Source organism: Cebidichthys violaceus, unplaced genomic scaffold, assembly GCF_023349555.1.
Source record: "Cebidichthys violaceus isolate CVI_PGR_0920_01 unplaced genomic scaffold, fCebVio1.0.p SCAF_21, whole genome shotgun sequence".
Lineage (NCBI taxonomy): Eukaryota > Metazoa > Chordata > Actinopteri > Perciformes > Stichaeidae > Cebidichthys > Cebidichthys violaceus.
In genome coordinates this window covers 12,327,405-12,354,229 of record NW_027176384.1, presented here as the reverse complement: position 1 = coordinate 12,354,229, position 26,825 = coordinate 12,327,405, and the positions used below count along the sequence as shown (strand labels likewise).

At 42.3% G+C, this 26,825-nt stretch overlaps 2 protein-coding genes across 5 annotated transcripts; one reads left to right on the top strand and one right to left on the bottom strand.

Moving 5' to 3' along the window:
- Window positions 1-755: 755 nt before the first annotated feature.
- On the top strand, window positions 756-22,911 carry LOC137877488 (sodium- and chloride-dependent GABA transporter 2-like). 4 transcript variants are annotated; one of them, XM_068717433.1, is made up of 16 exons: window positions 756-774; window positions 9,701-9,904; window positions 10,525-10,659; window positions 10,876-11,016; window positions 11,194-11,311; window positions 12,331-12,381; window positions 13,226-13,355; window positions 14,431-14,565; window positions 17,090-17,193; window positions 17,289-17,413; window positions 18,377-18,489; window positions 18,575-18,712; window positions 19,324-19,426; window positions 20,730-20,830; window positions 21,454-21,600; window positions 21,748-22,911. In XM_068717433.1, the coding sequence occupies exons 2-16, from the start codon at window positions 9,712-9,714 to the stop codon at window positions 21,913-21,915; spliced, it is 1,902 nt and encodes a 633-aa protein (XP_068573534.1). In that variant the 5' UTR covers window positions 756-774; window positions 9,701-9,711; the 3' UTR covers window positions 21,916-22,911. The 4 variants fall into 4 exon arrangements, with proteins under 4 accessions (XP_068573534.1, XP_068573531.1, XP_068573533.1 ...); XM_068717430.1 differs by lacking the exon at window positions 756-774 and adding an exon at window positions 9,337-9,395; XM_068717432.1 differs by lacking the exon at window positions 756-774 and adding an exon at window positions 9,433-9,555.
- Window positions 4,197-7,795, bottom strand: LOC137877487 (protein mono-ADP-ribosyltransferase PARP11-like). The gene is made up of 8 exons (XM_068717429.1): window positions 7,648-7,795; window positions 7,277-7,401; window positions 6,824-6,944; window positions 6,603-6,678; window positions 6,343-6,415; window positions 6,140-6,267; window positions 5,691-5,842; window positions 4,197-5,573 (listed from the first exon to the last, which is right to left on the bottom strand). Exons 2-8 carry the CDS (start codon window positions 7,391-7,393, stop codon window positions 5,257-5,259), a joined length of 984 nt encoding a protein of 327 aa, XP_068573530.1. The 5' UTR covers window positions 7,394-7,401; window positions 7,648-7,795; the 3' UTR covers window positions 4,197-5,256.
- Window positions 22,912-26,825: the final 3,914 nt, after the last annotated feature.

Genomic DNA, 26,825 nt, shown 5'->3' with positions numbered 1-26,825 from the left:
TACAAGGACGCTGGCCAGAGTGCTTGTTTATTTGTATTTTTTGTTTGTTTTGTGGTAAAGATTGTAAGTCTATTGTCTGATCCACACAAAAAATGTTGTGTCTATCTCATACAGAAAAGAGAAGGGCCCGTAAAAAAGGCCCGTAAAAAAGGTCCATGGGGAGCGACAGATTGAGGAGCGTCTTCTAGAGGCCTTGGGAAGAAGAAGTGCCCCCACCATCGGAGGATGAACTCTTCACGAAGAGCCTGGTTCCTTCCCTGGAAAGACTGCCACCAAAACAAAAAAAATACGTGAAATTTCAAATTCACAATTGAATTTATGAAGCCAGTACTGTGGTGCTGAATTTGGACCATTTGGAGTAAATGTTGTTGACAGGAATACTTCATTATAGGTGTGGTTAAAATAAATGAAACCAAGTTTACATTCTGAATCACCACAGAACGAGTACCTGACTCATTACTGATAGAGCTTAACTCAAAATTATACTGAAGTACTTGTCCTTTGAGTATTTCCATTCTCTGCTACTTTATACTCCACAAAATCGCATGCATGGGCCAACTTCAAATCACATTCATGAGACAATTTGTCTAATTTCAGATGGGATTTTAGAGGAAATGGTGCATAGTTACAAAATCTTTAACCTCAAGTTGATAGCAGACCACCTCAAGGTGTCACTCAAAGAGAACTCAAAGTGACATTTCAGAGACGCATCGGAAATACGTAGAAATATTGTTGACGGAATTAAGCGGAGATTTACAGCAGAACAACGAAAAGGTAAGGAGCTTTGGATGATTTTGAAGGATATTGCGCATTGTGTTTCTGGTGTTTGTTTGCACACAGCCTTGTGAGGGTTTACCGGAGAGACGTTCTGGTGGTAGTTCTGGAATCTGTGTCGAATGCTCGCGCTTTTTGCTATCTCGGTTGTCTATGCTAACCGTTAGCTTTGTTATGCTAACTCGGAGAAGAGCGAGTTATGGCTAGAAATACGTGATATTGTGATACATCTTTTATTTGCGTATAATAGTTGTGTAGAATGGTGTTTGGAGTTTGTAAAAATGTCTTAGATTGTTTGTTTTACCCAGATTTTTAATTTTGTTTTTGGTATATAACATTCATATTCATAAATTGTACACATGCATAAAAGGACTTTTTTTGACGGTAAATGCTACAGCGGACCCGAATTCGGGTCCGTCGGGCTGAATAGGTCTCTTGACAATTATCATTATTTGATGTTCTCATCGACAGAAATGTGAGTTAGTGTCTCGCTCAGCACTTTTACACATTAAAATAGGAAAAGTTTTCTTATATCACAGTATTGTTTTACTATATTTCTATATATATATATATATATATATATATATATATATATATATATATATATATATCATACTATATATTTTGGTTGCTGGTCAGCCAAAACAAGCTATTTGAACAACAATTTAGTTTCTTCTACCAATATGCATGCAAATTGCCCGCCAAGTACTTCCTGGAACCATCTGAAGTATACGTATACGGAAAAAAAAAGAACTCTTGGCTGAGGTGGAAGTAGTGAACTTTTCTTGCTTTCAGCTATATGACAATTCGATTTCCAGTTTGAGCTAATGAGGGAATGAGGAACAGGTGTGCAGCCCGGCGGATAGTCAGGTGATTGGATTGGTAAGGGCCTGCTGTCACTCTGACATGTCCAAATCAATATAGATGAAATCCACATGATTCACATTGTATATTTGCGCAGTGTTACATGATTTCTCCCCATATACATCTGCTATCTATCAACGGGTCTTAATATTTTCCTTTCTTATTTTTTTGTTAAGAGTAAAAAACAACAACATGACAGTCTTTGATATTATGCTCTGGGATATTGCCTTTTCATGAGTAAATAGCCTTTTTCATTTCCTACACCTCTTTGCACAGGAATAACCACTTCAAACACATTGTTTTCCAAGAAGACAAGAAGAAGAGTCATTCATTTACTTCTCCACTTTCACATTCCTCTGTTGGTTTGAGGCTGCAAACTGTAACGATCCCATTGCTGTGACCTTATGTCGCACTAACTAGCTGCTGTATGTGTTGACAGCTTTCTGTGGCGATGAGACAAATAAGCAGCTTGAGGCAAATCCTGTTTCTTTTCTAAATGTTAGTCTATATTTGGAGGTAATGACACGGAAAAGGAGCTTTAAATATAGCATTAGACTGGTGGATTCAAGGGTTTAAACTGAAAGACACACACACACACACACACACATATTTTTCAATACGCTGCCTTCAGTCAAAAGGTGTGTGGCGGCGGGGCGTGTGTGGGCTCAGCTGCAGAGGGGACAGAGTGGGGGACTGGTTCAGGGAACGGGGGCCGGGAAGAGACTTAATTAGGCCCAGCTGAAACGAATCCTGATTTTGGCCTCACTGATGTTGTATTTAAGCCCTGCTAGTGACGGAGGCTCGGAGACAGAGACACAGACTGGTTGTGGCACGAGCAGGACGGTAGAACACACCAAACTCCCGCGGCCTGGTCCAGTCTGTCTATATCAATAAAGAACGTCTGTGAACGCCTTTCCGACTCTGATAGCATCATTGTGCTCCCAAGACCCACCATGGGTAGCAAGAGATTGTTACAAAGTGTTAATTGAGTTCAGAGCGAGAGGTGAATCTCTCTTCAACCTCAATGAAACGTTCACAAGCAGCAGATGGAAATGACTCGACACAAAGTGATAAAGGCACACATTTGTCAGTCATTGCTAATCCATTTGACCCAACTAAAAGGTTGAGGGCCTCACTTGAACTGAAACTTCAAGTTAACGACACAGAAGTCATGTCAAATAAGTGCAATACAGGTAAATGGAAACACAAAATGTGGTCAGATAGGCTACCTGAGAAATCAATCTTGATGAGACAATCGGATGAAAATCCTTTAAACACCCCTTTTGAGTCTCTTCCAAAGTAGTTTTCCATATCCTCTCTTCTAAGCGGGCTATCGGGTTGATTCTGCAGAACGGACAGAAGGCAACACAAGTTTAGTTATACCTCAGACATTCTGCTCCACATAGATGTGTGTAAAGGTAACAGATAGATCTGATGATCGCGATCATGATAGACTTTAAATTTAAGATTAAGACAAAATCTACCACAGTCTCCCAGGTAATACCAAAACAATGGGGTTTCTGATGTGTCCATGGGTTCCACTGCTTCATTGTCCTGACAAAATGTAATATATCACAATAAAAGCTAAACGAATAAGTTTAAGTCAGGTAAAACTGGCCTCTCTCAGCTATTCCAGTTGACATTGGTGTTCTTCATATGCAAATAAGGTTGCATTCATAGCCACGCCTCTGAGGCAGGATGTCTCTCCTCACTTTGAAGAGGAAGATGAAATCATTTCATATGCCAACGCTGAAAAGTGTATTAGTTGTTGTAGCCGACGCTGACCGGCGTATAAACGTTGACGACACCAGAAGTTGACTCACGCGATTTGTATTATGAGTTTATTTCGGCAATTGTAATACATTACGTTTACTGTAATTTCGGGTATCTTGTGTTAAACTTGTAACCGTTTTGTCCTCGTTTTACTCCTGATAGACGAGCTTTTGTTGTTCGTAACGTGACCAACAACCCGGAAGTTAAGCGGCGCTCAGAAAGACGAGAAATGGCGGGAAAACAGCGACCTTTTTCTTTCCCGTCTGTTATTCTACACGGTAAAATTCATTAAGTTAACTCATTAAAGTCCTGTTATACTTGTTGTAAGTGATGAGAGACAGAGTATTTGTTTCTTTGTTTGTGCATGAAGCTGTTTTGTGTCTTCTAGTTTTCACGGTGTTCCATGAGAGGACAATAATAAATGTGAACATCGGTAAGAAGTGTGGATACAGTTGCAAATAAAACACACACACACACACACACACACACACACACACACACACACACACACACACACACACACACACACACACACACACACACACACACACACACACACACACACACACACACACACACACACACACACACACACAGCTTCATACACTCGCATCAGTTTGTCATTCACGAGGAAATGCAAAGAGTTGCTTAGGATCCATCCTTGCACTGTTCTGCCACCTTGTGGCCAATATGATACTCTGATTCATTTTGTTTTACTCACACACACACCACACACCACACACCACACACACACACAATGGATTCAACAAATACACACAGCAAAGCAATATTACATTTTGTGGTTCATTTTCATTACAGTACTATACATGTGCTGGCTACAATCATTTTCTTATTCCTTAAAGAAACATGTTCGCAGGTGGTGACATCACACTCGGATGGTTTTAAGTCAAATGTGACGCTGATCTAGTTTTGGTTTGGAATGAACTTGGTTGCCAATGCATACAAAAATCCAACCTCGACCATTGTCACGTCTTTTAAAGACGGAAGTCAACGGTCAAAACAGTTACACAGAAACATATTGCTAAAGGACCACAAGTGAACAAGACATCACAACTTTATGTCACTGTGACACAAATACAAAACCTTTCATGGAAAGGGGGGGAAAAAAAGTGCACAGATGCATGGTTTTTAAAAAAAATATGCAGAGGTAGAAGCGTTTTTTTTTTTTTTTTTTTTTTGAATAAAAACAAAAACCCATGCCTACATAATACGTTGTACTAAGTACACACAGATGTTGATGTCACTAACTGACAGGTCACTGTGCTGGATGAGTGAGCAGGAACGTGTTGCCGTTTTTGGTTTTGTCATTTGGAATTATGTCTACATGACTTGTACATAAGCTCATGCGTGGCACTGTGGATGTGGAGGAGGGGCTGTGGCCGATGGCAGGACATCGCCTGTCACCTACAGGCTGCAAGTCCCACTCGTATTTTAAACAACTGTGCACAGATATTGAGCAAGCAAGCACAGATTTATGCATTGAATACAAAATTGCCACAAAGACCGATCTTTAGTCAGCATTGTCATCCTGTGTCGTGGAGACATTCCACCCACAAGGGCCTGTCGCAGAATATACTGTACAGTACACTAACTGTACAAAGTCTTTATTGTCTTCTTGTTTTTCCAATTTCCCCAAAGGCACTTTAGATGACCCATGTTCCAGTTAGGCACTGGATCTGACAAAGAAAAGGCAAATGTCCCTTAAGCCGCCTTTTTTTTTTTTTTTTTTTTTTCATCCAATTTTAATCCCGTCATCTGTATCCAAAATCTTTCCATGTTTAGAGATCCAGCCTCTATAAAAACGAAAAGTCTTCTTGTTTGGCTTCAGTAGAACTCAACCAGATACTCTGGGTAAATCTGATTGCTGTCAAAAATGACATAAATCTTTGGATTGGCCACATCGTCCACACAACTGTCATAGAAGTTGGTGAAGCTGGCATCCTTGGACGGCGGTCTGCAGTACAGAGGACGACCTATCGTGTGTTCGCCAACAAGCACTCTGGCCAGGAACATGGTCTTGTAGGGCGGCTCCGTCGCAAATATTGGAGGGGCGAGTCCGTGTCTCTGCAGGGTGGTGTTGTGCTTCCCTGTGGTGTGACAGAATTTACTGGAATATTTGGCATCCCGGGCAAAGTAGCTTCCTGTGGAGATGGAACATTTTATGAAATGTTAAAAAAAAAAAAATCAGACAAAAGCAAAAAAACCAAAACGGTGGCAAATTGTTTGCTGATGTGAAATCACAACGCAGACAGATCTACCTTTGCCATAGACATCGCCGTGGCTTCCCGTCAGCCGCCAGTCAAAGTTGAATGTGCATATAGCTTGTATGTTGCTGTGTCCTGTGCCGTGAAACAGCATTCGCTCCTCAATGTCCAATGTGCGCTTGACTTTTCGCAACTGCATTTTCTTCCTTGGGGGGAGAACCAACGAATGACAACACGACACTGAGTACCGATCATCACTTTGTGGCTCAGTGTGCTGATTTCAGCAGGGCATCACAATCTATTTCATGTTTCAGGGAAGGTGAGGATCCTCTAAATTGGCTTTAATTCTATCGATTTACTTTAAGGGAAGAAAAGCTTTTTTCTGTCTGTAGGGGCTGGAAAAAGTACAAAAATTAAATCATCACAGCAGAATTCTCTGGTAACAAACTAGCGCTTTTGGGGCATTGTGCTGTCCACTCACAACAACACAACAAAAGGTCTACCTGCAGAAGAATTCCCATAAGTCGAGGTTCTGAATCCTCTGGATGGATTTGATTGGATGATCCATAGTCCTTTCATACAGTCTGGCGACTTCTTTAAACTCATAGGTGTCTCTTCCGAGCTGGATAAGCTGCAAGAACACAGTCACACCAGGGTGAAGCAGTCAAAGTAATACGAACAATAGTAGGACTGTTAGTTTAATCACCTGATAGGGCTCATCGGTATTTATTCTCTCCCAATGACACGGAACAGGCAAGGCAAGATTATCGCATATAAACCTGGCAGAAGAAGTGAAAGAGAGGAGGAGAGGGTTCAGTAATTTCATCGTTACAGTTAAGTTCATTTGCATTAATGTCGATACAAACAACGTCATCGAGGAAAAGGTTGCAATGAAGAAAGAAACCTTTTCCTTTCCTTTCCTTGATAGATGAAGGGATCAGTTGAAGACAAAGCACTGCATCTTACCTGAAGCCAGTTGCAGAGTGGAGGGAGCGTTTGATCGGCCGCTGCTTCCCCGTCGTGACATTTATCTGTCGCATCACTGGTGAGGAGCGCAAACAAAGATTAGAGCGGCGGGAACTCACGTTCACGCACAATTTCTGCGACGGGATTAATCCCGAACGACCGTCTGATGAAGAGCCTTTCGCACAGCTTTAACCGACTCTTCACTTAACTCATCGCCATACCTGAGAAGTCCAGTCTGTAGGTGTACTTGGCTGTGTAGAATTCCATGACACCCCGTTGGTTTCTGCTGTAGCACTGCTCAATCTGAGCACTAGTCACAGAGCACGCCGCACTGGGATCAATCTGACAGGGGAGTTGAGAAATGTGAATTACTCTAATGGAGAGCGGAAACACTTTATGATTTATCATTTGGTCCATCGCCAAAAAAGTGAATTGGCAGCTATTTAATTTAACTTACTTTCCACCGGTATTGTATTGACTAAAACCAAAGAAGAGCCAAGTCTGTGACATTGCACTGAGTAGCCTTTGACTGACTAGTAAAGCCTGCAGACTTTTGTCTCTCAGCTGCACACAATCAGAGAGCCGAGGTGTCACAGAGCTAGGGATCACAGGAGGGTACAGCACGAGGACGGTGTACTGTGACGTGTGAAGGTGTCATGTGAACTGTGAACTACCTCAAACATGTGCCAAACTCCACACTCAGCCAAGTAGAACCAGCACCAGTTGGGATCTGAGGTGTCCATCTCCTCCATCTCAGTGGACTCCTCCTCTGACGACCTGATGGCTAACATGGCTAAATCTGAAATGAATAAGTGAAGACACACTTAATGCAAATAGCAAAATAAATTAAGGCATGGGGAGGGGGAAGGGGAGGGGGGAGGGGGGCACGGTGACGTTTTATTCGTGACACAAACATAACTTCGAGCGCATGTTTTAAGTCATAGTCGTGAGGGTAAACAAATTCAAATTCTACACAAACTGCCTTATCAAGCTAGCTTTCATTAGCGGCTGCCGCAGCTGAGTCTCAACTCAACGGGTGCCTTACCGGTTTCCAGCCCGTCTCTAACTGGCTCCCCGTCCCTATCACGATGTAAATCCTTCGCGCATTATGAATCACAAGACATCACAGACTCCGAATGAGAAGGGGCGACTGACGCGGCGACATAACACTTTCGTCTTCCTGTGCGTTGTTTACTTTTATTTCCTGGTTCGTCACGCAGAAGACGTCAGTGCGTCAATTGGATGTAGCTCCTCCCCCTGTGATTGAGATGAAATGCTCCCTGATTTTGTCCTGTCAGGGTAAAAGTCTGCCCAGATACGGCACCAAACATGTTTTAATTAAAGAATAAATTGTTCATAGATTATTATGAAATTGAAGGTTGTGCGTATGTAAGCAGACGCCTGGCATGCTGTGTCTATGGCAATAGAACGATCGATGAAAGATGAAACTGGTGTGTTTAACATGTTTCAGCTCGCAACTCAGACGTTCCAACAACAGGAACCAGACAACATTGGAGGAATACATACAAGTGTGTTGTTGATTAACTGCTGCATATTTTAGTGTTTCATTTTTTTTTTTACATTTCATGCCACTTGAAGTGCAAAATATTTCGGAAATAAATAATTCACTCCACGACCACTGTTGTGGACAGAACTCAATACACGACTTGTTGAATTGTCTTAAAAGCAATATCACATTCATTCAATTATAACAGGAGTATTTAGTCCAGCAGTTAAACGTGCACGGACCTAGAATCTGCACATAAGAACAGAAAAAGGGCGCTTAAACAGAGTGCGCAGCGGTATTATGTATATTTTTGACGAATGATGGGATTGGTTCATTATGATGGAGGCGGCTCTTGGTTTAGACTTTCTGAGGGCCTCATTGGAGCACAGGGATGTCTATCCCTCCAGGCTCACGGATTTCCACTCCTTCCTTGGTGCTATCAGTATGTGTACATGATGTGCAATGTAGGCAGAAACCGGATCTAGCTAAGTGTCGCTGGCGGTCAGAAAGTCAAGCCTTGCTGGCCGAAACTAGGTCTACCGCTGGAAAGTCCTGGTTCCCGTTTTTATCCGTCTCGAGGCTAACCAGACATTGTTTTCACTCTTGCGACATGTTATTTGATTAATAGGCTTTAAGCTAAACCTTCGATGTGTCACTGTGTTTCTCCATCGTGCAGACAGACGCTGGAATGCTCTGTCTGCAGTATTTGACCTTCTTCAGTGTTTTTCCACATACATTTCTAAGCAATGAGCACAATAAAAGTGTGAGGCGTAACATTTAACGCTTATTTTGTTTTGTGCCTATGTGTTGTCGTTTCTTAATCAGTCATCAGTTATTATGTACAATACCACCCTACAGTGATTATTAATCATAGTAATAGTACTACACACCTATTACTATAAAAATAGTAAGTACTACTAAATTACTTTGCGGATTGAGAAATGACATACAGAGGCGCTCCGTTTATATGATGCACCAGATACCTACTCTTATAATAATAATAATAATAATAATCTAATAATAGTCAAATAACATAGCGAACTATAAAACATATGTATTTTGCATGCATGATGACTTTCGTGGGGCATGCCTATTTTACATTGTGGTGAGGGAGCGTCCATGAGGGCAGCTTGTTCTGCATGGGACGCAGTGATACGGGTGCACGGGTGTGTTTGTGTTCGTGTGGGATCCATCAGGACACGCCCAGTTTTACAATAGAGGTTTTCTTCAAACTTCGGTTAGTCAGTCTCGAGATTGCATTGACGCCGCCCTCTGCAAACCCACGAGTGAGTTAGTTGCATGCATTTCAAAACTCTCTTAGAAATATTACCGAAGTTCTTTCTGTAGTTTTTGCAATCATCAGCGCAAGTTGGAAGAGTCATTTCTTGGAAGTTATACGGCATTGGGAGTTGGATGGTTTTGGCGTTGACAGAACCAGGAGAGCAGGTTTAATAGACTGCTGTGTGAGCTATTGGGATAATTAAGAAAACGACCAATTCAATTGTAAGGGCCTCTGGACGAGAGCCGGAGAGAACAGAACAGACACGGTTTGCATATCACGTGTGTTTATTATGTGTGTGCGTTCATGCAGACGGAGAGACCATGACTGGGGAAACGGCCACATGGACTCCTGCTGGAGTCTCGGGACCAGATGAAGTGGTGCCTCCTCGGGGTGGGGTTCAGCCGAGGGGGAAATGGGCCAACAACATGGAGTTCATGTTCTCCATGGCTGGAGAAATCATTGGCCTCGGGAATGTTTGGCGTTTCCCTTATCTGTGCTATAAAAATGGAGGAGGTGAGGGACCAGGTTTTTGAGATATGGGGGGATTATTTGCTGGAAGTATAAAGATATAAACTGAAAATATGTGTGTGTGTGTGTGTGTGTGTGTGTGTGCGCGCGCGCACATGCATTTGAATGTCTGCACACGTGTATTTGCATGTTTGCATGTGTTAATTTCTGCATGTTCAATTAAATGACAGATGGCAAACAGATCAGGTTGATCACTCACATCTGTCATTAAAAAAACGTATTCTTCCTCATCTTAATGGCACACTGAATTCACGACAAAAATGGTTTCCATCGTTGTCCGCATTGTCAGAAAACATTTCATAATGTGCCATTTTAGCTTCTGTATAGATATCAATCTCAAAAATAAAACATTGTTTTGCTTTGGCTCTTCTCCCCCTGTTCAGGATTCTCTAAGCAGGGTCCTTTTCCCAAGTAACATTTAAAATAGTGTAATCCCACTGTAACAAATAATCCCTTTCATCCCCCTTAGCTAGTTACATAATCAATCTTTACGATGTGTTGGGCTTGTGGCTTGATATGTATGTGTGCAGCGTGCCAATATTTGTGGAAACGCCTCTTTACATCACATACGAGTGGCTCTTTTTAAAGGTGATGTATATTTGCAGGTGTCTTCTTCATCCCTTACTTGGTGTTCCTCTTCTTCTGTGGCATCCCTGTGTTCTTCCTGGAGACGGCGTTGGGCCAGTACACCAGTGAGGGCGGGGTGACCGCCTGGAGGAAGATATGCCCCATGTTCGAGGGTAAAGACGAGGCTCGGACAGATTTTTTTGTAGAATTACTCAACAATGAGTCCGTTGACATGCAGGAAATGCATGTTTTTCATCGTGCTTTCTTCATTGTTACTGGAAAAATACATTTTGTTGATTGTGGCCAGTACTGGTGGTTGAATTTTCATACCACACGAAATGTTTCCAAAGTGAAATAATGATAAGAATTTTAAGTATTTTGTCCTGCAGGGTTGGGGATTGCGGCTCAAGTGATTGTGGCCTATCTGAACATCTACTACATCGTGGTGTTGGCCTGGGCCATCTTCTACCTGTATAGCTCCTTCAAAAGCCCGTTGCCCTGGTCCACATGTGACAACTGGTGGAACACTGGTGAGTCAGGCGTTGTGACGAATCGACGCTGGCTTGTTTAAACACGTCTGTATTTGATCAGCAGTGTCGTTATTGCTTTCTTACAGACTTTCGCCGAAAGAAACCTGGACACGTTTTAACACTTTGAAGCATGCAACATCCGACTCACCCTCATCTTTCTTTCCTAAAACCTCTTAGAGTTATGTCACAGTCGCTCCAGCGCCTATTCCAACCCAGATTTGTTTCAAGCTGGCTCAAACTGGTCGTTCCTAAACAACCTCACCGAATCTGACTACTTTGACAATACCACTTACATGTGAGTTGCATCTTTATTGTTAAGCTGTACCTGGTGAACGTTAGATATTCTATTAGTGTTAATGTAGTCTACTGTAGGTTATGTGTAATATTCCCAAATAAGTAGTTGTGTTGCTTTAAACCTAGCTAAACTGTGACTGAAAATAATAGTAATTAACTAAATAATAAGTAAGTGTTACTAAGTATAAAAACGCCGTTTCTCAGAGGACCCAAGCCCAAGTCACATGGGTTGAATTCCTTAGTTTGACCCATTCACCAAGCTACTAACTATTGCTAAATTAAGTAGCATATTCAACTTTGGCCGAGTGTAAATAGCTGAATAGCTGCCATGTGACTATTCTCACCGGGGTCCAAATACACACCGTAAAAGAAAAAGCAAGAAATATGGCGTTAGAATTGTCTTCTGTAGATGTAGCAGCATTCGGACACACCCATGCTTTCATCAGTTCAGAGCAGGAGGTTCTTACATCTGTTTCTGTCATACAAAAGGACAATAAAACAACTATTAATCGTTCCCTAGGGATAGTTGGAAGGTGAAAAGTACACCTAATAAATATAAAGGACTTTAGTTCAATAGTGGTTGAAAAAAACAAGTGGGGTTTTAAATGGTAGAAAAATGCCATATTGATATAATAGACATGATGGGAGATTTACAAGAGATAGATGGGACGTTTGATACCACTCTCATACGGTAAATATGAAGCTACAGCCTGTTAGCGTAGCTTAGCATCAAGACTGTGAACAGTGAAACAGTTAGCTGGGCTTTGTCTGAAGGTATCACAATCCCAAATCCATCACATTGAAATAATAACGATTAAAAACAGTCGTAGTAACACGCCTTTGAACATTGTTGATAAGTTATCTGAGTGATATGTGAGTGCTGCAGTTTAGAAAATGAAATTTGAGGACTTGACTATTCAAAGCTAAAAACAATGCGGAAGAATTGTTTAAAGTTATTATTCAATTTCAAATCACCTTACTTACCTGCGTATATGTTTTAAAAATTTTTTTTTCCTGCAGTGACGGTGGACATTACCTGAATGGCAAGTCAGCGGAAGAGGAGTTCTGGCTGTGAGAAACACACACACACACACACACTCACTCACTCACTCACTCACTCACTCACTCACTCACTCACACATTATCTTTTTAAAAACGAGAAAGTAATTTCATGATGAACAATGATTTCATGATGAACCATTATCGCTATCACACTAAAATGGAAGGAGTCTCTGTCTGTATATATAATTACCAGTAGTAGTACTAGTACTCTTTCATTTTATCGGACAACCGTTCATCCAGTCGACTTCACACTCGGTGGGTGTTTTTGCTGAGGACCCGAGGAAGCATGGCGCACAGTGTGAAGCAGTTTGGATGAGCAGTTCTCGGAAAAAGCTGCAAACAGCAACAAGCCAAGCGATCGCCCCGTTTCCCAACAGGCACTGCACTATTTATACTAATTTGCAGATATTTTGGAACATGGGCTGCTGCTCTTCACATGATAATCTCCTGATTTGTTGGGGGGGGGGGGGGGGGTATTGGGAAATCACTCAGCAACAAACTGCGCTGCATGATGAGAACAATATGTGCTCTGTTACCTGCAACTTCTATAACACAACCTGAAGAAAATAAACCATGACAGATTTCCACATCTGTATTTATTCATTGAGCTGCTTCGTCCTTTTTGCTGTATTTGAAATGATTTCCGTTTCGATTGGACACACTAAAGGGAAATGTGGCGTTGGATGCATTCATGGAGCACAAGTAGCGAGCTGTGTTTATCTGCAGTGGGAGAAGGCTTATGAAATACGGAACAAAGTGGATTGAATTGCACATCTGTACATCCATCAGTCTGCGTGTTATTTGAAGAGGAGGCAGTTTTACATACAGTGTATGTGTTTCCTCTTCCCCACAGCAACCGTGTGTTAAGGATGTCACCTGACATGTCCCTGGGTAAGGTAAACTGGGACCTGGCTGTGTGTCTCCTGCTTGCCTGGATTGTTTGTTACTTCTGCATCTTTAAGGGAATCAAATGGACAGGAAAGGCGAGTACTACTTTTGAATCCATATACATACACATGGCTTCTCTAGCTCATCTCCCTTTCTTTCCATCTACCTTCACACCTAGCATGTGATTGGTATGGATGTAGTAAAAGACAATCAATGGCTGATTTGATTTTTATCTGGAGTCATTAATGCATACAAAGTTATAACTTTTACAAAAATAATTATTAAATGAAGATGCTTGCATGTACTGGACATTATGTGGAAGGCAAAAGCTAAGGCATTTAACATATTTCAACACACACACACACACACACACACACACACACACACACACACACACACACACACACACACACACACACACACACACACACACACACACACACACACTAAATCTTGCCCTCTTATGGACTTCAGAGGAAACACAAGATGGATTCCCCTTCTTGAGTCTTCTTTATGACAACAATCTGTAAAACCTCTCAGTCCCCAGTTTGTTTGGATGCACTGTTCTTCCATTGTCCTTCTGACACAATATGCATGCTTATTACACCAGTTGTTGATACAAGTGTCTTAATAAATTACTCTTAAAAAAAACCCTCTTTAATAAACTCTGGAGCCTGTAATAATAAAACGTACCTGCAGTTAACACAAGTAATCGCAAAATCAATCAAGAGTGAAATGCTCTATGGAGTGTTTTAGCATCTTTCAGCTACTTGTTTTGGTTGGACATTCTTCGATTAACTCTTGATAAACCCGTTGTTTGCTACCTGTCCAGCACCAGCTCTTGTGGAGCTGAGAGCCAGAAAGGCCTCTCATGAGTTGCTGGAGACCAAAATCAGAGAGTGAATACTGGACTTGCATCTGCCAGGTCAAAATCATGGCACAAAAAGTATTTTCAATGTTGCTTCATGTCCGCTTGACGTGTAAAAAGGCAGCACACGGGGAAGTTTGCCCTCAAAGCTTGTATATCATATTTATAAGGTAATAATAAGTCAGTGTTTCGTGTCAGTGTGCTTGTTTCTGTTTATGCAGGGTAAATGAAAGGAGTGAGTGTTTGAGTGCTCATACACAAACTACCTTATTTTTTTTTCGGTATGTGTTTTGTGTTTGCAGGTCGTGTACTTCACCGCTACGTTCCCCTACCTGATGCTGTTCATCCTCTTCATCCGAGGAGTGACCCTCCCAGGAGCCGGGGAGGGACTTCGATATTACCTCACCCCTGACTTAAGCAGGCTCTCTGATGCAGCTGTAAGGACTCACAGTCACATTCCTACAATGGTTGCTTTAGAAACACAGCATTACCAACACCAAGCACAATCTAGAAATGCTGTATCTGCTAAAGTACACATGCAGAAAGAGGCATTAGAACTCAGAGCATCGTCTCTCTGTTTATTTCTCAAACCTTCTCTGTCTGTTAGATTACTCTGTGCTCCAACAGGAGGAATTCAGTCTCCTCCCCCTTTTTCTTTTTTTGCCTTCAATCTGGTTTCCGGTCCCAAGACAGAGTGTTAACAAGAAAAGCAAACCAGGATCCTTTTTCAGGGAGAAATTTGTCAAAGAAAGCTTCCCCCTCAAGTATACAGTAACATCATCACACAGCAGTTAAAACGGTCTCTCCCTATGGCGGGCCTCGAACACAGTGTGAGGGCATATTTACCTTCATAAAAAGTCAATAGAACTATTTTTGAACCTGAAACTCACCATTGTTGCGAATTTCTGATTTATTTTACATAAAATAAGTATTACATTCTCACAGCAGATGTGTCGTTCGCGCAGCATAATGACGTACTTTCTAAAAAGAAGACGGAGTGAGTTCTGGATGCCGTGCTCTTGCACAATGAACGCCTCTGTTTCAGCCAACAACAACAACGAATTAAGACATTTTTCTCCCACAAAATAGATCATCACCCCTCACCCTGCTTCCTCTCTATCCCCGTCTTCCTCTTGGCGGTTCAGAGCAGCGCTTCAGGGGTCAAATGTAATAACTGAGGGTCAACTCTCAGACACCCCCCTTGTCTTTGAGGAGGGGAGTCTCTTCCTCTTCTCCCGTAGGCATGTGGATGTGCATGCATGCATGTTTGCATGAATTTTACTGTAAGTAGAGAACTGAGTGGCCCTTGTAAGAGCGTCTACTCATACAGAAGTTCACAAAATGTTTGAGTATGAACGCTTCCTGGACTCAAATAGAGTTGGTTTGAGATGCTCTTTGATTAACGATACATGGACACAGAAAAACCACAAGAGAACTCCAAGCCACTCTCTTTTAAACAATTCAAATACCTTCATTGTAATGTCATAGTCATTTGAGACGTAAATATAAACTCAGACGTGTTTCAGCGTCACGGCTTCGTCAGGGAGTCATGAAAAGTCTGCTCGTACGGCTCCGAACCACCGTGGGAATCTCAGAACGCAATCGTGGAAGGAAGCAAAGGGAAAATCTGTGAGAAAGTAATTTGGCTTAATGTCGAAAGCAGGTGAAAGCAGTTACGTGTCAGAAAGCAGGGGTATGCGATCCCACATGCTCTTAAAAACCCATCTGAAAACAGTTCTGTTTCTAATAAGTCCTGCTCCAGCATGGACTTGTGAACCGCAGAGGAAATCGTAAACAAGTTCTGGTCCGCATCTGGCCCCTTTTTGTTCATGTGCGTGTGAATCTGTATTCAGAGCCGCCAAATAAAATGCATGTTTCGAAAGACACAACAGTTTCTGGTGTCAGCTTCACTGACTCACTGATAAGTCAGTCCCACTGTGGGCCCAGAGAAGGGGCCCAGAGAAGGGGCCCAGAGAAGGGGCCCAGAGAAGGGGCCCAGAGAAGGGGCCCGTGGGAATGTGGACAGCTCTGTCCTTTACTGGACGAGACTCGCAGTGCTGTTGTGCCTCTAATGTTAACCAGATGCTGTCAGAACTAGGGCCCCGCGGACAGACATTCGGGTCAACAAACCCGCCCACGCCCGCCGACCTGAATGGACGCGTATGTGGCGCACACTCACTCTCACAGTGCTAAATGCAGTGACAGAAACACAAAGGAAATTTCTATATAATGTATATTTCAACACGCGATCGCCGCACCGTTGTGACGAAAAGAGAGCCGAGCCGCAAGGCAAAGCTCTCTATCTACCGGGCGATCTTGGTTCCTCCCCTCACCTGTGGTCATGTGGACTGGGTCATGACCGAAAGAATTAGATCGCGGGTACAAGCGGCCGAAATGGGTTTCCTCAGGAGGGTGGCTGGCATCTCCCTCAGAGATAGGGTGAGAAGTCCGGTCATCCGTGAGGGACTCGGCGTAGAGTCGCTGCTCCTTGGAACGGAGCCAGTTGAGGTGGTTCGGGCATCTGGTTCGGATGCCACCTGGGCGCCTCCCTAGGGAGGTGTTCCAGGCACGACCGGCTGGGAGGAGACCCCCGAGGGAGGCCCAGGACCAGGTGGAGGGACTATATCTCCAAACTGGTCCTGGGAGCGCCTCGGGATCCCCCCAGTCAGAGCTGAGCTGATGTGGCACCGGGAAAGGGAAGTTTGGGGTCCACCTGCTGGAGCTGTTGCCCCCCGCGACCCGATCCCGGATGAGCGGACGAAGATGAGATGAGATGAGATGAACGCACGATCACAGAAATAGCCACATAATTAATACTGGCATAAAGCAAAGCTCTTTGTTAGTGTGCAGTTGTGGTTATTTGTTTTGACCTGGCAAGTTACTAATTGCTCTGTAAGGGGAAAAAAAAAAGTTGATGATCTCTCTCAAATGTTTCAAAAGTCAATCTCTTACCCACTCCAGGTGTGGCATGATGCAGGGTCTCAGGTGTTCTTCTCCTACGCCTTGTGTCAGGGAGTGCTGACCGCTCTGGGGAGCTACAACAAATACAACAATAACTGCTACAGGTGGGTGTCCTCACAACGCAGCGCAGGCTCACATTCACAGGTTCACTTTCATGTGCTCCTTCACAGTGCGGGCTTTTGTTCTTGCTGTGTTGAAGGGATTGCGTGGCACTATGCTGCCTGAACAGTGCCACCAGTATCTTCGCTGGTTTCGTCGTGTTCTCAGTGCTGGGATTCATGGCTCATGAAATGGGCCTACCGATGGACGAAGTTGTTTCTGCCGGTGAGTTCTTTCCTCCTTTTTCACCATCTGCATCTTTCATTTGACTGCTTGCTTTGACAGTTGTTGTATTTATTTTTCATGCATTGTTGGGCTGCAATTAATACCTATCTTTGAATCATCAAATCTGCATATTTGAGACGCTAAAAACAACAAATGTTTGGGAATTTTGCTTTAGAAATGATTACATTGTTCGATTATCAAAATAGTTGGACAATCGATTACTGGACTAACGGTTGCTGCTGTAATGCTTTGTGGCTCTACAGTGATTCAGTGGCAGTAGCAACAATGGCCACAAGATGGCATCTTAAGTTGACACAGATTTTTACTTTGATGTTCCCTATTTTTCTGTGGCAGGCGGCATTCCCAAGGTTAGAAAATACTGATCTTCACCTTCTTTTTTATCCTGTTTTTGGAGAGCACTTTGCGAGAAAAGTTATTAAAATGAGGTTATTAATAGTTATGTTGAAATAATGATTCCCAACCTTTGGATTGGGACCCCCTCAAAGGGTCACAGGAAAAACGTGAGGGCTCACAAGATGATTGAAGGGATAAGAGCAAATATTTCTCTTCACTGGTCATTAATAGGCTTAAAGGGACAGTGTGTAGAATATAAGATTCATAACTATGTTTTTTATCAGGGTATAATAAGCTGAAACAGAATTGTGGGTGACCGTGGCTAAGTGGAGAGCAGGGCTGCCTGTCGGTGGTTCAATCCCCGGCTCCTGCCCTACTAGTCTCATGTCAACGTGTCCTTGAGCAGGACACTTAACCCCAAAATGTCTCCCGTTGCTGCGTCTACGGTGTGTAGATAGATACTGAATTGTAAGTCGCTTTGGATAAAAGCGTCTGTTAAATGACTGTAATGTAAAAAAAAATGACTGTAATGTGTTTTGGTTTGTTTAGAATGAGCCCTTCATATCTACAGAGGGTGTGTTGATTGATGCATTCATGTGCCTTCTACAGGTCCCGGTCTGGTCTTTTTGGCGTATCCGAGGGCTCTGTCGTTACTGCCTGGCTCATCCTTCTGGGCTGTGCTCTTCTTTCTCATGGTCCTCTTCCTGGGCCTGGACAGTCAGGTATTGCAATGCAATGCAATGCAATGCAGTGTTTTCAGCAGCATATCGTACGCCCTTCTGAGCTAATCTGTTTCCTTCCCCACAGTTTGTGTGTGTGGAGAGCATGGTCACAGCCCTCACAGACCTGTTCCCCCGTCACCTGAGGAGGCCGGGCGGCAGAGAGGTGCTGGCCCTGGTCATAGCCGTCGTCTGTTTTCTACTGGGGCTGCCGCTCATCACAGAGGTACGAAGCACAGAGATTTGTGATAATGAGATACTTTTTTATTTAGCACGATAATGCACGATAATCGGGGTCATTTTTGTAGTTGTTTAATACTTTAATTCATGACCAAATACCTCTAAAATAGCAGCTATATTTTCTAATTGGGAAATATTAGCATGCTAGCATTCTAATCTAAGCCAACAAACATGGTAACTGCCAAACATCAGCATGCTATCATTTAGCTCAAAGCTTTTGCACAGCCTCATACAACTGCTAGTATGTCTGTAAACTCTTAGTGTTGCTAATTAACAAACTAACTTGAACAAAGCATAACCTTGCAGTTTTCTTTATTAGCAATATTCAAAAAAGTGAGCGTAAGGCAATGGGGAATTGTGAAGTGTTGATAGAATATGCACCGTATGCTACACTTAATATCCCATGTACACCAGTATTTAAAGGGTTTGATTTCATGATGTATGACAGATATGGGAACGTCGTGCTCTGGTGTGGCTGTCACTGACTCACAGGAAATTGGTAACGATAAAGTCTTGAGTCAGGAAAAAAAAAAAAAAAAGCACAGCTTGTCCATTTTAACGTTATTTTCCTGCATGTGTATTGTGCTCATGTTTCAGGGAGGGATACTCCTCTTCCAGCTCATTGACAGCTATGGTGCCAGTGGAATCAGTCTCCTCTTTATCGCCTGTTTGGAGAGCATTGTCATTGGCTGGGTGTATGGTGAGCCATTGGCCATAACGGCAACACTCCACGATTTACATGATGTAACAGTGAACCGCTGCTGGGCTGTTTGTCAAAACACACATCAAAATATGTCTGAAGGCCTAAATATCTGAAGCCTTTTTGCTTCTAAAATTTTGCCACCAAAAAAAGGAACTTCATTGTATTTCTTTGGGCTTCTACGATTCCGACAGCAGCGTCTGTTTCATCAGAGTGATCAACTTCCTGTATCTGGACAGTATCTTCTGTAAGAAACCAGCATCTGATATCCACAGTTTTATTTCTATCCTGAGTTATATTAAAAGAGCTCCACTCACAAAAGAAAAGAAAGTGATGAGATTGAAAATATAACAGGATCCTGTGCTTATTTTTGTCTTACAATATTTAGAATGACTTTCTTATACCGTTACTCCCCCTCATTACTTTGCATACGCAGCACATATATTCTATCTGTATCTGTAATAGAATCCAGGTATCCACTTTAAATACACGGAGCCCCTGCTCTGTGTACATTTATTTTATTAGGAGACATTCATGGTGCCCAGACAATGAATCCGACCGACTGTGATGACCCCCTGACTTTACCTCTAGCGCCATCATTGGGTCAATATGTCCAATACTTTGGTTTCTGACCAAATACCTGCAACGCTATTAACATTTCTTGTCAGACGCAACTTTTAGTGAACTGAAATACTGAATTTGATATGAGATAATACATGACATGAAACTATTCATGTCTCAATATTGAGGTTAAAAAGGTACACGTTGAAGAGTGGACGCCCATGAACTGTTTCTATTGGCAGCATTTGTGTTTGAATTTCTTTTCGCTCCGACACCGCCCTCTGGCAATTTATTACATTCACTATTGCCACAACGGCTGAAGATCAAAAACAAATTTTGGACCACAACATTTATCAATTAACAGATACGTACTGCTTCGCCATCAATCTGGATAAATCTTTTGAGCTCTCACCACTTCCCACACCTTCATTATCGGCAGTATTACTGGCTAAATTACAACATGTGGGTGGAGAGTGTGTCTCTTCTCATATTGGTCTTTACATCTCATCTCTAGGAGCACTTTTCTCAAAACAAGCCATTTTCTTTCAAGAGACTGAAGGCGTATTCCTCAGTGCTTTCACAAACATCCTGACCATGTTTGTGTATATATATATATATATATATATATATATACAGTAATTCATTTCTGTGACATTCCTCATTGGGTTTTTAGTTTCCTGTGAAACAAAACCTTTTTATGCCGCTTCGATTGACCAACGCCTCCCGTCCACGATTTTTGCAGGTGCGGACCGTTTCTATGACAACATTGAGGACATGATCGGGTACAAACCATTCCCCGCGCTGAAGTACTGCTGGTTGTTCATCACGCCGCTCATCTGTGGGGTGAGATACTCGCACCTGCGTCACGTCTCTCTCACTCGATTCATTTACTTTGCGTCTCTGCTTTAATGCCTTATTTCCTCTCATGTTTTTCGGATGTATTCCATGAATGTCCACCTTATATCACTTCAGAACACAGATCCTTCGCTGCCTCTTACCTTTCGTTTCTTCTTGTTCCCCCCCTCTCTCCTGGCCTTTCTGTCTTTGCTGCGTGTTTCACATATTCCATTTCGCCACATCAGTAGTTATGCTTGAGCTCACATTTGGGAAAGAAGCGTTGAGACTGCAGATTATTCCTGAAAATGTTGACATATCTGTTTTTTAAAAGACACTTTACTGCGTGATCGGTACGAGATCAGAAAGTACAGCAGACGTGTTCATTCTTAACGGGAATCAGTAGTCAGTCAAAGGAGCATATTGGTGTTTTTGCATGTTTAAGCAGCACACATCGCATACAATTTAAGATACATAACTTCTGATTCAATTGAGAGAGAATTCGATTTTATTCACTTACTGGCCGCTTTCATTCCACTTCTTTCTATTGGTTATGATTTGTTTCTCTAGCTCAACAAAGCCCACCAGTACACTTGTTTTACAGCTAAGCCTTTTTCCTTCTTGTCCCCTAGGTCACACTACTGTATGAACTGATGACCTCACACCGTATCAGCGTGTATGGTTACGTAATCGGCACCCAGGGCACCGTCTTGGGCTCGCTCTTCATCATCGCTCCACTGATGTGTATCCCAGTATTCATCCTTGTCGCCCTGTGTAAGGTGGGTGAATTTGAAAGTAGCATTTGGTCAATTTCAAATATAATTTCTTTTTTTTTTGTTGTTGTCAGATATTAATTGTTATGCTGTGGTAGGTGCTTGACTATGTTTCATAACGTGTTTTAATTGCATTTCCCTCCTAAAAATCAGAATCCCCAAAACATGACTACACCATCGAGTGATCTGCGTCAGGCTCGACCACACAAGCCAATTCTCACACTGTGTAAACGCGTCGTCCTCAAGGCACAGGTGCGGCCAAACAGACATGTGGCGGAGAACAAAGAGGATATGTCAATGGGGGAACCCAGCGTGGTTTGATGGCAGCATGTTATGGTGCATGGATGTCATCTTTCAATCTGTGACAAACAAAACCACAATTTTACAATCGTGTGCAAACTTGTATAAGTGTTTACACATTTCATTTTCAGTATTCAGGGACAGTTATATTTTTTTACGTTGTTAGTCTTTACCTTTTTAATTTTTTATTTTTTTTAAATAATGAATAATAATGGAAAAGTCCCATACATTTTTCTAAACACCTATAATCCTATAATGTAAGTGTCTTAAACAAGTACTTCACCGCCAAAGCCTTTCACTCCTATAATACTCACAATGGCCAGTTAATAATCACAATCGTTTACAGCAGAGCCAGAGATATCGTCTGTTTTTATTCCAGTCATTCTTCGTCCTCATTAAAACCTGGCGCCTACATTGCCGCCGACAGTTCGGCCAGAGGTTTGGATGCGATATGCTAGTAACGGCTAATGTAGCTTTGAGCTGCTGGCCTCAAACGGAGACGAGGAGCGGACTTCAGAGCTCACTTCTTTCTTTCAGATTATTTTAAATTGTTTAACCTGTAGTCTTCAGACCCTAACCGACGATGCCAAGTGACACACATCACTTGAGGAAATTCATCAGAAGGCTTTAAACAACTTTTGTTCACGGATACAGTCGTACTCCCAAAGACCCTTTAACAGACTTAAAAGATGGATTTCCCCTTAAAAACATGCATCTGGAGCATTTGAGTTATTACCACGTTTTACCCGCATTTGCAAATTGTAGCAGCAGTTTGTCATCAAATGTATAATGCAGTCAAAACTGTCACATCCTACAATATTGATCCTAATCAATACAAAATCGGATTATGCCTTGCAGAATGTGTTGTTCTACTGCAATGGTGCTATAATGTCCATTGAGTGTTTGTACTGCTAGGTTCACTTTTATTTTCATGGATACATTAATTCATGATATTTTACTAGATTTTACATTGGCGATGAACCTCATTAATCTCATTAAACATATCCATTTGTTCAATATCCTGGTGCCGTGTGCCTCTTTTCATTCTGTCCATATCGATTTCTGACCAGTGAGGATAAACATTCAATACAAGTTCAGGATGATCAGCTCGTCGGGTCAGTGAACAAATCTCATGCTTTCTTTTTATGTAGCAAAATAATGATAATATTTAAGTCTTTGTGTCTTTTGACCTCATTTTTGTCATACATGCTTAAAATGCAATAACGCGTGGACGTGTGTATGTGTGATTTTACAGTATGTGTAACTGGTGAACATGAACTTGCTCCATCATAACGGCAAGTTCAGTCAGCTGTGTGATCCAAACCGGCATTCAATTAACAGAAATCCGGTCAGTAGCCTCCGCCCTCTGCTGCCCCCCCCTGACGACGGCGAATGACCCTCAGTCCGGGAAAAAAATGTCTTAAAAGCCAATCATTGCGTCAATCAAGTGCGTCTTCAAATTGACATTGGTTTCCTTTTTTCCCCACGAAGATACAAATCAACAACTTGAAGCTATCAGATGTTCCTCAAGTGACAGGAAACGGCGGTAGGGAAAGGTTGTGACCCCATTTTGTCCATCGATGGCTCTGTGCTTAAATTAGAAGCTGCCTGAGGATGCATATATAGGTTCACCAGTGATGTTTACAATTAGAGAAACTACTCATCGATCTTTACATAACTAGCCATCAAACCAGCTGCAGCAGAGAGCCGGAGTGGAAAACACGAACCAACAACCGAAGACATCTATGTCATACAAATATGGAACGGTGAGTACATTAAGGACAGTGGGACGTCATTCGCTTTCATGGAAACGGCAATGAAACGAGAACATTCTTTCTTTTTATATGAAGGGTCAAAAAAAAGTGATGAATGAATAGATGTCGATTTTTCAAGCAAGTCCATTTTCTTACCTTTTTTTGCTTTTGCAGCCATTATGTAGCCAGTACTGTAGCTACACTAGAGGAGTGCTCCAGCAATGTATGGACTCCAGGAACTGATTTAAAAAAATAGATATTGACAATCGAAGCAACAGAAGACCAGTTATTTTAGCTTTTAGTCCCTAGGGTCAAGCTCCATGAACACCAAATACATTTCCCATAATTCCACGTCGTAGTCATTTTTGTTAGGTCGTCCCTGACTGATAAATGCTGACATGTTTCAAACTCCACATTTCCAGTTTGTAGCTCTGCAGCTTTCCGTTAAAAATGTGAACTCCTGAAGCAAATCTGAGATAACCGTGATGACACCTCTATGATGGTTATTTTCTCAGACATTACGAAGCTCCCTCCATAGCCCTGGAAGACATTATACACCTGGTTTGAACTATTTCCCCTTTTAAAAACACATCAATATTGAATCGCTGAGCTTTGAAATATCAAAAACAAAAAAACTCTTGACAGAAACAAACGTTTTGATGGGAACTGGTAAATAGGGAGCCCCAAGTTCCAAAGTAGTTTCCTTGAAAGTTCTCAACAATTGTAAGCCTGAGAGACAGCGGTTACAGCTTTTAAATCAACCACTGTATTTCTTTGTATTATTTTGATATCATTACCTTGTCTTGCAATGACAGGTTTCCCTACATCTCCCTGCAGGAGCATGGAGGGCAGTAATCAGGGAGATTGGGCACACCTGGACTCTCTGCCTTACTGCTCGTTATGAACTGGTCTCGGCTCGGTTTGGTTTCATTTCCTTTGCTTCGAGTTATTTGTTGTCTTTTAGTTTTTGTTCGGTAAAATACAAATCTTTCAAGTTACAACGCATGTATGTCACCCTCTTGGTCCAACTTTGATTCTGGTTTTGACAACATTGACCAGCTCCACTGCCGATGAGCGCATTGAAGTAGGAAGAGGAGGAAGATCAGACCTGCCCTAAATGAATCATTGCACGAACCATCCGTGGGGGAAAGAGCTCTATCCATTCAGCTGAATTATTCTAAGTGTCTGTTCAATAAAATACTCAAAGACATTTGAGACTTTTCACATTCTTTCTCACGCCACAAATTGGCGACGAGGATGGGATCGGACGAGCAATCAGGACTCCGTTGGACAGAAGTGCACTACTAGAGGGCTGATTCCTCCCAGATGGTGAGAGGCCGTCCTCAGACGGGGATCGAGATTGCCGCTCCGATCCTGGAACTGGAAAAAGAATCCCACCCAGCGAGAAATTATTTTGTGATGTAACAGACACTTTGAAGTGGTGGACTTGTAATCTCGCACTCAAGTTTGGTACGGGTGCTGGACAGATGTCTCCTGGTTAACTTGAAGTGTTTAACTAAAGACGTATCCTTCCAAGTTGAACTGAGTCTTGATTGGACCAGATTGTTCTGAAAATTCCATAAACAAATAACTAGAGAGAAGTTGGCGCCTTGGTAAACCTGTATTCTCGCACATTAGGGCGTCGGACAGACGTGTCTTAGTGAACTTGTACTGTAGTATTTAAAACCGATTTTGGTGTATCCTTTCAAGTTGAACTAAGTCTTGATTGGACCAGATTGTTTTGAGGATATCGTAAACAACTAAGTAGAGAAAATGTGTAAAGTCTGAGCAGCCCGATGCCAAGGTCTTACCTCCAATAATAAAATATATGTGGAACAAAGACAATCAAACAAGTGGAAGAATGGATCAAATTGGGGTTCCCTGAAAAAGGCAGTTTTAGCCTCTGAAATGTTTTTGGAATCAACTCAAAACGTGTTTGGAACGGAGAGAGAAAGGCGAAGCAGGAAAACATGAAATAATGTCCAAGAGGGAAAGGAGGAAATGTAAAGGAAGCACAAGGGAAAGAAAGAGACGCTGATGGAAATAGGGCCTTTATGTTTGTTTGCAGTGTCCTTGTCTGTCCACACGTACACTATGTGACGTTTCGTCTGCTGCAGTTTTTCGTCTTGTCACGTGCTTCATCTCTATAATGGTAGTTTAAAGGTATTTACCTCTTCCACCGCAGCTAGTGATGCAATTCTTTCTCGTCAATATTCCAACTTAGCAAACTCCAAGCATTCCACGTGTGGAACATTTCCTGCTGAAGACATGTCGGTGAATGACATTGTCGGTCCGACATGCATCATTCTGTGTTGCATTTCTAGCCATCGAGCCTGTGCCATACATCACCAGCAACGCTTAATGAAGCTTCTCCTCGTTCGCTGCGCTCAGCAAACAATTCCCAACGGGGCAAGAGGTGAGAAAATGTCTTTTCAGTTAACTGTATAATCAAAACTACTAAGGTGAAGTCAACTCAGAATGCATCCCAGCAACCGATTGTAAAAAGTTCACATAAGGCAGATTGTGTTTCTGCTTGATTGCTTCTTCGGGGCTTTTTAGGCGACAAAAGTCTTGATGTGATTTATTGTGGGGCATATTAAGGACAATGACTTTGCGCATAACAAGGACACAAGGATTTGACACACTTGGAATGATAAAACACGACGCAAGGGGTAATGGAAGGACAGCGGCATTAAATGGAGAATGAGGCGGTTGATAGACCTCCAGGGAGACATAGTTCTCTCTGCAGTGACGCCAATGAAACTCTACCGGACTGATGTGTCAGGCACACTGTAAATGAAGACATTTCAATGCCCCCTGTCACTTCCTTTGCCTCGTTCAGTTTTATTATTCTATCTCCAGGGATGGAACAATCTTTCTCTGCGTCTTTTTTTCCGTTTATTTGTGTCTTTTCATCTCATATCCCTCTTATCAGCCTCTACGCTGCGACATATCAACTTTTCCCATTTTTTTTTTTATCTCACTATCTTTTCATTCTGCCTCCCAAACTCCATCTCTACCTTTTTGCTCATTATTTGCGGTGATTTATCCGTCCCTGCCTCCCTCATCATCTTTCATCTTTCCACTCTTTCTCTCTCATTAACACAATCACGCTCTCTCTGTAGTGGGCCTTCGCCCCGCGTCCTTGTCCTTAACCTGTGGAAATGTATGCAGTAT